The 16881-nt window shown below is 33.2% G+C and overlaps 5 protein-coding genes across 5 annotated transcripts in view; 3 read left to right on the top strand and 2 right to left on the bottom strand.

Annotated features, from left to right (window-relative positions):
• Positions 1-534: 534 nt before the first annotated feature.
• Positions 535-2215, bottom strand: LOC128022025 (ADP-ribosylation factor 4-like). The gene is made up of 5 exons (XM_052609222.1): positions 2080-2215; positions 1795-1875; positions 1409-1518; positions 1101-1298; positions 535-1005 (listed from the first exon to the last, which is right to left on the bottom strand). The coding sequence occupies exons 1-5, from the start codon at positions 2144-2146 to the stop codon at positions 916-918; spliced, it is 546 nt and encodes a 181-aa protein (XP_052465182.1). The 5' UTR covers positions 2147-2215; the 3' UTR covers positions 535-915.
• A 491-nt stretch (positions 2216-2706) lies between these two features.
• LOC128022023 (ADP-ribosylation factor 4) lies at positions 2707-4527 on the top strand. Its single transcript, XM_052609220.1, has 5 exons — positions 2707-2923; positions 3236-3316; positions 3407-3516; positions 3607-3804; positions 3900-4527. Exons 1-5 carry the CDS (start codon positions 2857-2859, stop codon positions 3987-3989), a joined length of 546 nt encoding a protein of 181 aa, XP_052465180.1. The 5' UTR covers positions 2707-2856; the 3' UTR covers positions 3990-4527.
• A 923-nt stretch (positions 4528-5450) lies between these two features.
• LOC128022024 (ADP-ribosylation factor 4) lies at positions 5451-8278 on the top strand. The gene is made up of 5 exons (XM_052609221.1): positions 5451-5716; positions 7031-7111; positions 7220-7329; positions 7441-7638; positions 7734-8278. The coding sequence occupies exons 1-5, from the start codon at positions 5650-5652 to the stop codon at positions 7818-7820; spliced, it is 543 nt and encodes a 180-aa protein (XP_052465181.1). The 5' UTR covers positions 5451-5649; the 3' UTR covers positions 7821-8278.
• A 524-nt stretch (positions 8279-8802) lies between these two features.
• On the top strand, positions 8803-13513 carry LOC128022021 (ADP-ribosylation factor 4-like). The gene is made up of 6 exons (XM_052609219.1): positions 8803-9073; positions 9314-9394; positions 9994-10103; positions 11336-11407; positions 11533-11658; positions 12618-13513. Exons 1-6 carry the CDS (start codon positions 9007-9009, stop codon positions 12702-12704), a joined length of 543 nt encoding a protein of 180 aa, XP_052465179.1. The 5' UTR covers positions 8803-9006; the 3' UTR covers positions 12705-13513.
• A 1587-nt stretch (positions 13514-15100) lies between these two features.
• LOC128022020 (V-type proton ATPase subunit S1-like protein) overlaps positions 15101-16881 on the bottom strand; it is a 14917-nt gene continuing 13136 nt past the window's right edge. Inside the window, exon 7 of the mRNA XM_052609218.1 lies at positions 15101-16881. This exon is cut by the window's right edge and continues 898 nt beyond it. The gene's annotated coding sequence lies outside the window, so the exon portion shown is untranslated.

Raw genomic sequence — 16881 nt, 5'->3', positions numbered from 1 at the left:
CATATGTTTTAGAGGCGTATGTACATTAGAACCAAAAATAGGCCAGAAATCACACAAACACACAGAATAAGATGACATTATCAAAGTGAAGGTCAGATATTATACGACTGCAAAATCATCCTGCATACAGTCATGTTTGTATTGAACTCTTACTTCAGTGTACTGATAGTAATATTTCCAAAGACCTCTGATTTTGGTCTGACTGCCGACATCCCAAACGATGAAGATTGCATCGGGTTGGTAAGATAAAAAAAAAATTAGCTTATTACAAATCAATAGTAAGTATCAAAAATGTCATCCATTCTGCAAATATTAGTTACTGAAAGTGAAACATAAACACAGATTTTTTTGCATGAATTCATCATTTATTGGATCTGTTTTTTTCCTGATGTATTATAAAAACATAATATTAAGAACATGTTTACATTCTGATACATCTTACATCAATCAATCATAACTGTGCAAAACATTCTTTATTTCTCATGCATTTTTCTATTTAGTATTGCATCAAAATAAGACATAAGAATACTAATGTATGTAAATAAATAAATTATTTATTGGAGATATTTGGTAGGAAACACACACACGCACACACACACACACACACACACACACACACACACATACATATATACATATATAATTCTCAGGCAGACATCAGCTTATTCTTTCAAAAGCCAGATAAAACCAAACACATAAACAGAAGTCATTCAAAGTTTGTTTCTTTCAGTGTGTTAAAACATGTTTTCAGAAGTAACCTCATAGAACTGATAGAATGTGCCTTTTATAATTTAACAATTAATAAATCAAAAATGCATTTCAGATAATAAACAGCTGGAGGCTGTTACATTCAATCACTGGATGTGTTAGTGTTGAAGTATCAGGCCACAAAAACCCCAAAGTAAAGTTCCAGCATCACGGTCGTCTGGACAGTTGATCCGAGAGCCAATCCAGTCCTTCATATAAACCTGACCCTTGAACCGCACATGTGGCCTGAACAAACCACTGAGAGACACAGAGACAGAGAAGCAGACGTTTATTTCACTCAGACACACACTGACATCACGCATCACGTGTCAAACAGAGTGTGTGTGTCTCACCTGTCGTCCTCTCAGTGTGTGTAAACCCAGTTTGTCTGTCAGCTCGGGGACCGGCATGGCTTTGGGTAAATCCTGTTTGTTAGCAAGAACTAACAGAACCGCGTCTCTCATCTCGTCCTCCGCCAGCATCGCCTTTAGTTCCTCTGCTGCTGTTTCAATCCGGTCACGATCACTGCTGTCCACCACAAAGATCAGACCCTGAATCACACAAACACACACTTACACTCAATGCACTTCATAAAAGCAGATGATTAGATTTGAATATTGAAAATAATAGCTACTAAACACGTTTTTGTGATAGATAATACCTTAGTGTTCTGATAGTAATGTCTCCAGAGGCGTCTGATAACGTCCTGACCGCCGACATCCCAAACGGTGAATGAGATGTTTTTATATTCAACTGTTTCAACATTAAAACCTAGAGAGAATCAGTCAGTCGTTATCGGACACGATTCAAGCTGTCTATATGCTGCTGTATGGTAGCCATTGACTTCCATTGTATTTTTCCATACTATGGGAGCCAGTGGTTACTGTCAACTGTTTGGTTGCCAACATTCTTTAAAAATATCTAAAAATACAGAAACTCATACAGGTTTGGAATAACTTGAGGGTGAGTTAAATATGAAATAATTTTAATTTCTGGGTGACTGTCCCTTTAAGATTTACTAAATTAGTTTGGCCTAAATTTTCTTACCTAGAGTCGGAATAGTTGTGACAACTTCACCAAGTTTGAGTTTGTAGAGGACTGTTGTTTTTCCTGCTGCATCCAGACCAACTGAACAAGAAATATTGACATTACACAATGAACATGTTCAATATTCATAATTGAAATATTTATATATATATATATATATATATATATATATATATAATATGCCTAAAGTTGTATAGGCCTAATTAATACGCATCTATTTGCACCTATAGCGATATTAAAACTGAATGAGAATCAAATAATAACAGTAAAGTAAAACATACTCACCCATAAGTAACCTCATCGCTTTTTTCTCAAAGAGACGCGAGAGAAGGTTAGAGAAGAAGACGCCCATTTTTGTTGTATTTTTATATTAATATCAGTCCAGAAGATGAGGTTTGAGTTGTAATGTGTGATGAAGCTGTGATTGTGCGCAGGTTTATATTGGCTTCTTTACTTTCGGTTTGATTGACAGCTCCACAGTTTCTCTCGCGGCAAATCCAACGCGTTCGATATGACGTCACCTACTGTACCACGTGTCTACGTCTAAGTTTATGGTCTAATCCGAAGTCAAATAAACCAGGTTTATTATTTTTGTTGTCAGAAAGAGTTTGAGATGACATAACAAAAATGGCGTTGCAAAAACAGCTATAATTTTAATTTAACAACAACTGTTTTTGTAGTTAAACCCCTTCAGCAACAGTATAATGTGAGTTCAGAAATACATTACAAAGCCTGAAACACATCGCGTGCGATCCTCTTTTTATTCAGCCAAGAAATGTTAAACTTTAGATGGTAACAAGATATTTATAGATTAATTTAGGTGATATGTCCGACTTTAATCTGTAAATAAAAAGTTTGTTTGGACACGTGGTACAGCGGGTGACGTCATATCGAACGCGTTGGATTTGCCGCGCGAGAAACAGAACGTCTGGGGTGTTGAGCTGTCAATCAAACCGAAAGTAAAAAGCCTATATAAACAAACACGCACACTAAACAAACACTAACCAGTCTGACTCTTGAACAGTAAGCATTAACAGCTTTTGTATCTTGCTGTATCAAAACATGGGCATCTTCTTCTCCAACCTTTTCTCGCGTCTCTTGAAGAAGAAAGACATGAGGTTGCTTATGGGTGAGTACATGTTATTTTCCTCTCTCAAAATTTTTTAAAATCCCAGTCTATAATTTTATTCTTATTTACATTTTGACAAACTAGCATTTTACTATGCCAAATCATGTATAGGCTATTAAATGTTATTATCTCTGTATTATTTATATATATATATAGTTTATATATATATATATAGTTGTCCTGTTTAAATATAACTGTGCATATTAATTAGGTATAACTGCTATGTGAAATTTAATAAAATTTAAGTTTATATTCCAATTATGAATCTTGCACATGTTCATTGTGGAATAAATGTCAATATTTCTTCTTCAGTTGGTCTGGATGCAGCAGGGAAAACAACAGTCCTCTACAAACTCAAACTTGGTGAAGTTGTCACAACTATTCCAACTATTGGTAAGAGACTTACAGTGAGCTGCAATTCATCGTAATTTTGATAAATATTATCATGCCATGCCAAACTGTTCATTATTCTGCCATCTGTAGGTTTTAATGTGGAGACGGTTGATTATAAAAACATCTCGTTCACTGTTTGGGATATTGGTGGTCAGAGTTTAATTCGAGGTCTCTGGAGACATTACTATCACAACACTCAGGTAACAGAGTTTTAAATTTACTGTTATGACCACTATGAGTGTGGTTTTATTTGCAAATCTTGTCTTAAAGAGCCATTTTTTGTGATTCAGGGTCTGATCTTTGTGGTGGACAGCAGTGATCGTGACCGGATTGAAACAGTAGCAGAGGAACTAAAGGCGATGCTGGCGGAGGACGAGATGAGAGACGCGGTTCTGTTAGTTCTTGCTAACAAGCAGGATTTACCCAAAGCCATGCCGGTCCCCAAGCTGACAGACAAACTGGGTTTACACACACTGAGAGGACGACAGGTGAGACACACACACTCTGTTTGACACGTGATGCGTGATGTCAGTGTGTGTCTGAGTGAAATAAACGTCTGCTTCTCTGTCTCTGTGTCTCTCAGTGGTTTGTTCAGGCCACATGTGCGGTTCAAGGGTCAGGTTTATATGAAGGACTGGATTGGCTCTCGGATCAACTGTCCAGACGACCGTGATGCTGGAACTTTACTTTGGGGTTTTTGTGGCCTGATACTTCAACACTAACACATCCTGTGATTGAATGTAACAGCCTCCAGCTGTTTATTATCTGAAATGCATTTTTGATTTATTAATGTTAAATTATAAAAGGCACATTCTATCGGTTCTACGAGGTTACTTCTGAAAACATGTTTTAACACACTGAAAGAAACAAACTTTGAATGACTTCTGTTTATGTGTTTGGTTTTATCTGGCTTTTGAAAGAATAAACTGATGTCTGCCTGAGAATTATATATGTATGTGTGTGTGTGCGTGTGTGTGTTTCCTACCAAATATCTCCAATAAATAATTTATTTATTTACAAACATTAGTATTCTTATGTCTTATTTTAATGTAATATTAAATAGAAAAATGCATGAGAAATAAAGAATGTTTTGCACAGTTATGATTGATTGATGTAAGATGTATCAGAATGTAAACATGTTCTTAATATTATGTTTTTATGATACATCAGGAAAAAAACAGATCCAATAAATGATGAATTCATGCAAAAAATTTGTGTGTTTATGTTTCACTTTCGATAATAATAATAATAGCAATAATATCAGCATGGATGACATTTTTGATAGGTTTTTATCTTAACCTGATGCCATCTTCAAAAAAAAAAAAATAAGTAAAAGATGTTAGTAAAAACTGTAAGTAACCGTATATGACAACAATTATATTATAAAAGACATGTAACCTATTGTAGCCCTATTGTAAGACAACTATGAGTAATGTCCACTGGAGTGTTTTATGCTGGGTTGTTTTGTTTAGTTAATGTTTTAGGATTATTTTATTGTCATGTGTGTTACTCGGATCTGATTGAAACTGACCTAACAGATCGTTGTGCAATCATCCATTTAACCTTTAATCCTTGAGAATATTAATGATATTGTTTGATGCTAATTAGTATATTAAGTCTTATCGGATATGCATTTTGATTTAGAATTTAGAAATTATAGTAAATACCTACCATGTGTGAGATGATAATATAAAATTTAATAAATAAATAAATATGTAATATAATAAATTAAACATTACCTTGTCATAGTGTTTTATACTTTATATAGATAACTGTTATACATGCCAATAAAATAAATATAATAACCATAATAGAATAATATATTACCTTATTTATAACGTATGTTAGTGCTTCATCATTAACATATCATATATATATCTCGACATCACATGGTCGTCCATTGATCAACAATAACTCAAACAGGATGGAATGTTTAACTTAATTTAATGACACGTAGGCGACACGTCACCAAAACACTTGGTTTCACTATTTGTTTATTTTAAATAATACATCTTTACGGTTTATGTTCTCTCTGCTCTTATTTCCCAAACATTTATTTAGTTAAATTGAATTAAATTGACCAAAAAGATGTCTAACTTGAAACTGTAAATAAAAAGTTTGTTTGGACACGTGGTACAGCGGGTGACGTCATATCGAACGCGTTGGATTTGCCTCGAGAGAAGCTGAGCGCGTCTGGAGTGTTGAGCTGTCAATCAAACCGAAAGTAAAAAGCCTTTATAAACACACACACACACTCCACACACACTACCCAGTCTGAGCCTTGACCTCTAGGTGTTTAACTTCAGCAACAGCGGCTCTGTCTTACTGCAAACATGGGCAACTATTTCTCTCAGATTTTCTCTCGTCTCTTTCCTAAAAAGCAGGTTAGGTTGCTTATGGGTGAGTAAATATTTTTATCCAAACTTCGAATTTCAAGTCTTATAGTTTGGCTACTGAGTTATTTTTACTGTATCATGCATGTGCTTGAATAAATGTAATGACCTTAACCTCTTGAGACCCTGTGGCCTCATATGAGGACATTATATTTTTGTGAATTTCTCTGAGTCTGTTCATGCCACAGTTTTAGATCTGGATGTCCTGTACAGAGCACATTCAGGGCTTTTCAGAGATACCAAATGATTGGATGTTTCACATGACCACTCCCTCTCCTTGGTCATCAAAATGTCTGAAATTAATTTAGTGACACTCTTATAGAAATATGATAATATTTCTATAATATATTGTAGTTATCATTTAAATCTGTCTAATTTTTAAATTCTGTGTCATAAATCAACATCTCAGAAATATGTTATGGGGTTTCAAATCAAAATATGACTTTCTGTTACTAAACAGGACATTGATTTCATACATGTCCTCAGATGAGGACACCGGGACTAAACGCATGCTTATGACGCATTTTTGGAGACATAACAAATGAATAGAGAAAGAAATTATATTTCAATATTCTATGAAATATTATATATTATTATGAAAATCTTGACAATTATTACTCACATTATTACACTTCTTTTTTCATTACATGTTGCCCCAAAAACACATTTATATGCAAATTAGATTTAGTTTATAGATACATTGTATATAATTAGAAAACCCATTAATGGTAATTTTACACACATTTTGCAGAAAGAAAAATGTTATACTGAATTATTCTGTTATACCATAGTTGAGAATCATCTTTATACAAAGTTTGGTAAAAAAAAAAAAAAAAATCTTGAACATTAAAAATTTATTGGTGATTTAAAAAAATTTAATGTTTTTGCCTATGCATTTTCATTCATGTCTTTTCATTTTTTTTTTAGAAATTGAGTCCCGATGTCCTCTGCCGAGGACATAACATAACTTTATAAATGAAATGCATGAATGCAGAGCACAAGGCTGCACTGGGAAATCCTGTGTGCGATGCATGACATGCAATGTGCATCTGTGCTTGCAAAGTGAATGAAACTGCTTTGCAGCATTTCACATCATGATAGACCCACTGTCCTCACATGAGGACATCTTTTTTCTGGGAAAACTACTTCCTGTACAAAAACAAATTTTAGGTATTATACTTATTAGGTCCTACATATCCCAAATAGCAAGAAAAATTATAAAATGCACAACAGGCAATCTCTCGGGTTTCAGGAGGATAAGGCAAAATATATTGATATATTAATATATATATATTAATAAATATCAATATTTCTTCTTCAGTTGGTCTGGATGCAGCAGGTAAAACAACAGTCCTCTACAAACTCAAACTTGGCGAAGTTGTCACAACTATTCCAACTATTGGTATGAAATATCAAAGCAGCCGTATTTAAATACATTTATGAATGTTTGCCTTAATTGGACTCATTGTCTTCTTTATTAAATATATATTTAAAAAAAAATTCTCTCTAGGATTTAATGTTGAAACAGTTGAATATGAAAACATCTCCTTCACTGTTTGGGATGTCGGCGGTCAGACCAAAATCAGAGGTCTTTGGAAATATTACTATCAGTACACTGAAGTAAGAGTTCAATACAAACATGACTGTATATGCAGGATGTTTTTGCAGTCGTATAATATCTGACCTTCACTTTGAAAGTGTCATCGTATTCTGTGTGTCTGTGTGATTCAGGGTCTGATCTTTGTGGTGGACAGCAGTGATCGTGACCGGATTGAAACAGCAGCAGAGGAACTAAAGGCGATGCTGGCGGAGGACGAGATGAGAGACGCGGTTCTGTTAGTTCTTGCTAACAAACAGGATTTACCCAAAGCCATGCCGGTCCCGGAGCTGACAGACAAACTGGGTTTACACACACTGAGAGGACGACAGGTGAGACACACACACTCTGTTTGACACGTGATGCGTGATGTCAGTGTGTGTCTGAGTGAAATAAACGTCTGCTTCTCTGTCTCTGTGTCTCTCAGTGGTTTGTTCAGGCCACATGTGCGGTTCAAGGGTCAGGTTTATATGAAGGACTGGATTGGCTCTCGGATCAACTGTCCAAACGATAAAACACTTCAGCCTTCACACTACTTGAATCAATCACCTTTGAATGTATAGTCTCTTATGTCTCCAGTTTCATTTTTTATATTGAGATATTTATGGGATATTATTACAGTATATTTTTAGTTATAATTCTACTTCAGTACATTCTGTGTTGTTAATTTACCACTATCAAGACCATTTAAATATTAAATATTTTTGGTTTTAATATATATGTATGCCTTCATTTGCATTTTTAAATTCACACAATTTATAAATTATGCACTACTGCTGTACTATTATTTTATTTATCTACTACTGTCATTTTACCAGTTTAAACGACATGCTGTTTTTGTATTTGTCACGTTTAAATTATTTGAATGTGTTTTGCTGTATTTGGACTATGTGAAAAAACAAGCTGATGTTTGCCTGAAATAAATGTATCTGTGCCTTTCAAATATCTCCAATAAATGATGCAATTTTTTTTTTCAGTAGTGTCCTTTTGTGTCATTTAATAAATAAATATAATAGAATAGAAAAATGCATAAGAAACAGAGTATCGCAGATAGATAGATAGATAGATAGATAGATAGATAGATAGATAGATAGATAGATGGATAAAAATCAATATTTATATTGTACTTATGTGTTTAATTTTTTATACATTTTTTAAAGGCTTATCAAATTTTCAGAATGGATGACATTTTTGAGAAATGTACTAATATATATATATATATATATATATATATATATATATATATATATATATATATACATATATACATATATATATATATATATATACATATATACAAATATATATATATATATATATATATATATATATATATATATATATATATATATATATATATATATATATATATATATATATATTGCGCTCATATATGTTTACGTTTCAGTATGTATTAGCATTCTCAACTAAAAGCTCACACATGTGGGTACATAATGAAGAAACGTGATGTTTCTGTAGTTTTCGAGAATGACGTGGCACCGCTGACGTCATTTCGACCGCGTTGGACTCTGACGTGGAGAGAATCACAGTCGCGATCAAACTGCTGCTCAAAACACACTTTCACCCGGACAGAGAGAATCACGAAGGAAAGAGATCAGAGGAAAGAAAGAGTGATTGTAGTCTGGCGCAAACTCCTCCAATTAGTTGGACTTTTACTCTGTTTCTGGGCAGTTTTTAACATGGGTTTGACCATTTCAAGCGTCTTCTCTCGCTTGTTTGGGAAAAAACAGATGAGAATTCTCATGGGTGAGTTGGAAGTTGTTTGTTTTTGTCAGTTAGCTTTGAAAAAAACTCTATTTTGTTGACTTTTTCCATTGAATTATGTTTTTAAAGCTCTTTCTGTATGCTCTGAATGCTCTTGTGATGTATGGACGTTGAAATGAATTTTAAACTTAATCAGTAAATCAGTCGCTTATTGTATTGAGTTTCTTTATTGTTTCCCAAGAAGTATGAAGGTCTTTATGTTCTTCTGTTCTTCTTCTTCAGTTGGTCTGGATGCTGCAGGGAAAACCACAATCCTCTACAAACTCAAACTGGGAGAAATAGTCACAACTATTCCAACGATAGGCAAGTCATAAAAGAGCTCTATGAAAAAAAAATACTAATAATTAATTGACTTTTTAATCTCAAAATTGTCTTTTATTAAGTGATTTGAAAGATATAAAGTCAGAACCGTGAGACAAAAACCCAAAATTATCATCTTTTTGTTTTTTTTATTCTTTGACAGAAAACAGAATTGTGAGATGTGAATAGAATTTAGAGGAGAGAATTGCGAGGAAAAATGTCAGAATTCTGGGGGCGGGATATTATCTCCAAAAAAAAAAAAAAAAAAAAAAGCACACATAGATAACAGATCATATACATCGCAACAAAGAGAGAATTTATGCTTAAACTGACAATATTCAGATATTCTATGGATGAATTTTAGGTTACATTATGTTTTTAATGGACAGATATTCCCATAAATACATTTATAGGTCATTCTTGAGTTTCAAATCAAATATTTACCTTCAAATTTGTATTTTGCATGAATAAAAATGAAGCATTCATAAAGATTTTCCCATATTTTCATGACCCGTACATGCACTTGACAGGTTTTGTGATTGATTGTTACATTGATGTGAACAACTGCATGTCTTCACACCTGATCCTGTGCGTTTCGTTAGGTTTTAACGTCGAGACGGTGGAATACAAGAACATTTGCTTCACCGTGTGGGATGTGGGTGGTCAGGATAAGATCAGGCCTCTTTGGAGACACTACTTCCAGAATACCCAGGTAAACAGATGCATCACATCGCGACAGGACTAAGGTAGTCAAAAAACTATGGAGTCGCAGCATTCCAGCAGGATGAAATGCTCACTGTGCCACAGCCGAACTGATTGAGTTTGACCGTCCAGCCCTGAGCTGCTAGAAAAACAACTACGGGGATGTAGTTCTAGTTTGGCTGGATGCTGTGGATGCTCTTTGTATGAGGATGTTGGTGTTACTATTAGGATTAAGTTGAGGACTAGAGTTTGATTTAGAGAACAGAACTGTTCATGTAGTTCTCTTTTCTTTTTACTGCATGCTTATAGATTGTTCAGTAAGCTAATGCTAGAATATCTAACTTGTGCTTGTTCTTAATTTCCCTAATGTTTAAGAATGGATAATTTCTAAAAGGTTTCTAAAGACGTGTTTACAGACGATCTTGAGGTCCTAGAAACTCACAAGTTGTGTGATGACAGTGAAACCTAACTTATATTCATTTAAAAATGCCTAAAACATTATAATTCTGTGCAGTAGATGTTATAGTTTGCATGCTATAATGTACAATTATGTCTTAATTTGCCCGTCTTCAAAGTAAGGCCTTAAAGGGATAGTTCACCCAAAAATCCTGTCATCATTTACTCACCCACAAGTTGTTCAAAACCTGTATGAATGTCTTTATTCTTTTGAACATAGAATATATTTTGATAAATGTGGGTTACCAAAGAGTTGCTGGTTCCTATTGACTTCCATAGTATTTTTTACCCATACTATGGATGTCAGTGGGTTAGGAACTACTTGAGGGTGAGTAAATGACAGAATTCTTAATTTTGGGTGAACTGTCCCTTTAAAAGGTCTTAAATCGAGGCTTTGAATGTTGCAAACACAGCAGAAATAAATTTGAATCTGTATTATTGTGTTGTTTTCCAATACAAATATCTACTTGAGATGCGTAATAAAGATATGAAGTCTAGTTTTATGAGAAATTAGCAGATATTTGTTCTTGCTATAATCAATTAACTTGAAACAGTTTATCCGAAAAACAAGACGTGCATGGTTTTGGTTGAAGTAGACGTTTGCGCTGGAAAACAAGACAAAAATACTGAGGAAGAAAAGAGCATCAGAAGGTGTAGTAAAAGTAGTTTTATTTCTATTTACCTCCTGAAAACCTCCTGGAAATGAGTCTTTAAGTGAAGAACTGGAGCTTAATAATATTTTCTGTCTGTAAGCAGGTTTTTGCTCTAAATGTGTTGTTTCTTCAGGGTCTGATCTTCGTGGTGGACAGTAACGATCGAGAGCGAGCACAGGAAGCAGCAGAAGAGCTTCAGAAGATGGTGAGATTAAACACCGCTCTGGTTTTAAACCCTGTACCTGCACCGAACCAAACGCTGCTTTTACTGTGCACCGTCAGTCTGTTTCAGAACACCATAAATATCTGCACATATTCTGTCTTCAACAGCTTCAGGAGGATGAGCTGAGAGATGCCGTTCTGCTGGTTTTTGCAAATAAACAAGATTTACCGAACGCAATGGCCATCAGCGAGATGACGGACAAACTCGGCCTGCAAGCACTCAGGAGCAGAACCGTGAGTGATGCTATTATACACTTTATGTGCAATATTACGATGCATATTTGGAAGCTCCATTTAATAGACATATTAACATTGGCTATTGAAATTTATTTATTTTGGACCTGTAATTAATCATATTTCTGGAAAAATAATTAAAAAAAAATTTTTTTAAACATTTTGCTTACCAAGGCTGCATTTATTTGACCAAAAATACAGTAAAAATTTAAATATTGCGAAATATTATTATAATTCTAAGTAGCTGATTTATAGTGTAATATATTTTAAAATGTAATTTATTCCTGTGATCTGCAGCTGTATTTTCAGCATCATTCCTCCAGTCTTCAGTGTCACATGATCTTCAGAAATCATTCTAATATGATGATTTGCTGCTCAATTATCAGTTTTGATGATGCTCATTTATTAGTTATGGTTCTTATTATTATCAATGCTGAAAACTTTTTTTTTTTTTGGAAACTGTGATAAATATTTGATTAATATAAAGTTCAAAATAACAGCATTCATTTGAAATGTAACTTCATTAATGTCTTCACTGCTACTTTTGATCAATGTAGTGCATCCTTCCTGAATAAAAGTATTCATTTATTTTCTCGTGAATGGTAGCATTTCAACTTTTATAATAATAAGAAGAAATGTTTCTTAAGCAGCATATTTGAAAAAAGTATTCTGAAGGATCATGTGACACTGAAGACTGAAGTAAAGATGCTAAAAATTCAGCTTTGATTCACAGCAATTAATTACGTTTTATTAATATATTACAGTAGAATACCGTTTTTCAAATAGTAATAATAATTCACAATATTAACGTATTTACTGTTTTATTGATCAAATAAATGCAGCCTCGGTGAGCAGAAGAGACCTCTGTCAAAAACATAAAAATTTTTTTTAGAAAAATTCATTTTAGTGCATATTGTATCTGTTTAGTAGTAATATGTTGATATTGTGCTCCTCATCAGTGGTATGTCCAGGCGACCTGTGCGACTCAAGGGACGGGTTTATACGAGGGATTAGACTGGCTTTCCGAGCAGCTCTCCAAACAGTAAACAGCACTTCCTGTTCAAGCAGGATGTGTGCTTTTCTAAAGGACACGATCAGTGGAGTTGATGTGGCACAGAAGCTGTTCATGGATCATTTTCAGTTGATTGCTACCAAAAGACGGCAGTGCATTTGAACATTTTGTTCCTTTTTTAATTCGCTTCACCTTTGACCCTGACTGACATTTCTTCCAGAATCATTCCACTTGATGTTTGTGGCCATTAAAAATACTAGATTTGTTAAGAAGCTCTCGCAGTACTTTTGGGCTCTTGTTACAGTAAACATAAACATCAAGCACTGTCTGTATGTATTTATAAAAATGCTCTATTTTTGCTCCCTCAACTTGATTTATTCCATTATTTTCCTTCCAGACATTTTCATTACCAGGCGTTTGCATGCCATACATGCAGGGAAATATTCTCAGAGAAGCATGCATTTAATAAATAAAAGATTATTCTAATAGTAGCACGTTTAGAAACTGTCAATGCATTGACGTTAGCATTAGTTTTAGTGCTTTATAAAATGCAAGCGTTTTTATAGGGAATAGTCTGATGTCTGTGTTGTAAATAAGCAGCCTTTTTATATACGTAAACACAATTGCCTTAAGCATGCTGTGCTTTACTATGTGAATGAACGCTTTTTATTTAGCATTTCAATTGAGAACAAACCAGTGCAAATGCTTTAGACAACCAACTATTTTTATTCCTAGCTTTAGAAAATATTCAAATGGATCCGTGCTAGGAATCGTCTAGCTGTTACCCCTTTTTAAAAATGTATTAAAACATCATTAATAAAGTATATGATGCAAATAAAAGTCTGATATGCATCACTTGTATGGTTGTGTATCAACAAAGACTTAAGAAAGAAATTAACTTATTATTAAATGCTATAAAGTGTCATGAACACAGATATGTATTCATGTTTTTAATTGAAGCAATATTTCAACCAAAACTAAAAATGGACTCTCTTTTTTTTTTATCCAGGATGAGTTTGTTTCTTCATCACATTTGGAGAAATGTAGCACTGCATCACTTACTCACCAATGGATGCTCTGCAGTGAATGGGTGCCGTCAGAATGAGAGTCCAAACAGCTGATAATAACATCACAATAATCCACAAGTAATCCACAGCACTCCAGTCCATCAGTTAATGTCTTGAGGAGAGAAAAGATGCGTGTTTGTAAGAAACTAATCCATAACTAAGATGTTAATTTCAAATCATTGCTTTCAGCTAAAACAGTAGTCCATAATCCACTTCCATCAGTGAAAAAGTGGTTTGATCTGAATTTGGAGAGAAATCTGCACAGATCTAGGAATGCATGCAAGCTAAAACAGCTCTAAACAAATATATGGCTGGATTTTAATTTGAGAGACAACAGGAGATGCACTTTTTCGCTGGAGGAAGCATTATTATCGTCTCCTATTTTGACCAAAAGCAATTGTTTGAAATTAACAACATCTTAATGATGGATTTGTTTCTTACAAACACGCAGCTTTTCTCTCCTCAAGACATTAACTGATGGACTGGAGTGCTGTGGATTACTTGTGGATAATTGTGATGTTTTTTTTCCCAGCTGTTTGGACTCTTATTCTGACGGCACCCATTCACTGCAGAGCATCCATTGATGAGCAAGTGATGCAATGCTACATTTCTCCAAATCTGATGAAGAAACAAACACATCTGAATCTTGGATGAAGTATTCTTTCAAGGGAAAACCATCTAGTTTGAAAAGCAAGGTTAAAGCAATGCCACAAAATGCCGAATTAATATAAATGCAAAGAATAAAAAAAAAAAATTAACATATTGTACATACAGCTTTTAATATTTCCAAGTAGGTGTCAATAGACGCATTTGATATATATCACACAAATAACTCATCATAAATATTAATTTCTACAAGTCAGAATGAAGCTATGTGATAAATCCAAATACAATCCTGAATTATGATCATTAAATAGTTGTAATTGTTGAATGGTTTTGATGAAACACGAACTGTTTGTGATCGTTTCACGTCCACTTGAGGTCACACACACCAGTGCGATGTGAAATTGGGTCTTATACAAATTAGATTTAAATACATAAACTATCTAACAGTGCTCTTAAATGAGTATAAAACAATTAAAGTGACTTATTACAAACTAAACATTTTTAATAATAATATGCATACACAAGGTAAAAACTGGGTCTTTATACAAGAAACTACATAAATTCCTTTTGGATTTTTAAATAAATATAGAAAAAATTTAAAATAATTTCATTGAGTACTATATAATGCTACTAGGTGGCACTGTTCACAAATGCATTAATCATTTGGAGCTTACAGTTTGTCGAAATAACATCTCTTTATTATAATATTTGATAAATAGTCTACTTAATATAAATAAATTGGAAACGGTGAACAAAATAATTTTGCAACAACTGTGCTGCTGGTTTTATTGAACTCAACTGAGAGGACTATAATGATCATCAAACATTAATACATCATACCCACAGTCTATGATCATACCCCATCTCTCCATTTGATCTGCATAAATGTCCACTGAACAAAGTTAAGCTAATATGTTCTCAAATACATGTGTACATGAAAAAAAATCCCTTATTTAGCACATTATGATTATTACCGATATACAGTACATGGTACAAAGCAAACCATCTTATTACTCTGGTTCAGAAATGTCTCTAGCCACTGGCATGCTGCATGTTCACTATAACAAACATCATGTTGCTTCCATTGTTGTTTTGCTTCAGTCGACAAAGAAGCCACTCTTCACCATAGCCAAAAACATACACAAAAGACGAATAAAAAATTAAATAAGATATTACAAAAATCAGATTTAACATACAATCTTACACAAAAATACCTTTTTTTTTTTGTGCAACTCCTCAGGGGAAAATTGCTAAAAATGAAACATCTATTTTCTGGTTACGCACTGTATTGAAACCATTACACAGTATGCTTTATTAATTTGAATTTTAGGTTTTAGGCACCAATTTCATAATCAATGGGGAAATGCATTCCTTTTTAAATTTATTTCTTGATCTGCAAATGAAAACTATATTACATTATCATAATGGTTTATTCACAGTTTAAAATGTCAAAGTCAACATGAAATCTAAATACTTTCTTAAAACACATTCCTGGATGTATTGTAATTCATTGTGCTTGTTGTTTACCATCCTATAGAAGTTCGTTTCCACCACAGAATGAAAAATTAAAAAGGTATTGTGACTTTTATCTCACATTTCGGAGTTTATATCTCTTAAATCAGACTTTTTTTCTCACAAAATATAAATGCAAGATAAAAACAAAGAAGTGTGAGATATAAACATAATTGCAATATAAAATCTGAATTACGAAATATAAACACATAATTGTTAGATATAAACATAATTGCAAGATAAAAACTCAGGATTGCGAGATAAATACTCAGAATTGTAAGATACTCAGAATTGTAATTGAAATATAAACTCATAATTGTGAAATATAAACGTGATTGTCATATAAACTCAGAATTGCCCAATATAAACTAATTTTGAGATATAAACTCAAAAATGCGAGATATAAGCATAATTGCAATATAAACTTCATAAAAATTTAATTGTGAGATATAAACTGAGAATTGTGAGATATAAACATAATTGCAAGATAAAAAAAAAATTGTGAGATAAATACTCAGAACTGTAAGATACTCAGAATTGTGAAATATAAACGTATAATTGCGAGATATAAACATGATTGTCATATAAACTCAGAATTGCCGATATAAACAAATTTTGAGATATGAACCAAAAAATGCGAGATGAGCATAATTGCAATATAAACTCATAATTGCTAGATATAAAAAATTTGAATTGTAATATATACTATGAATTGTGAGATATAAAATCATATTTGCGAGATATAATTGTGAAATATAAACTCATATTTGTGAGATATGAACTCAGAATGTTGAGATATAAACATAACTGTGATATAAACCCAGAATTTCAAAATATAAACATAACTGAGATATAAACAATTGCAAGATAAAAACTCAAAATTGTGAGATAAATACTCAGAATGGTAAGATCCTCAGAACTGTGAGATAAAAACTCATATTTGCGAGATATAAACATAATTATGCAATATATACAATTGATGGATAAACATAATTGCAAGATATGAACTCAGAATTCCGAAGAAAA

The sequence above is a fragment of the Carassius gibelio genome, chromosome A11 (assembly GCF_023724105.1).
Source record: "Carassius gibelio isolate Cgi1373 ecotype wild population from Czech Republic chromosome A11, carGib1.2-hapl.c, whole genome shotgun sequence".
NCBI lineage: Eukaryota > Metazoa > Chordata > Actinopteri > Cypriniformes > Cyprinidae > Carassius > Carassius gibelio.
Note: the sequence above shows the minus strand (reverse complement) of the source record. Positions and strands in the feature narration are given on the sequence as shown.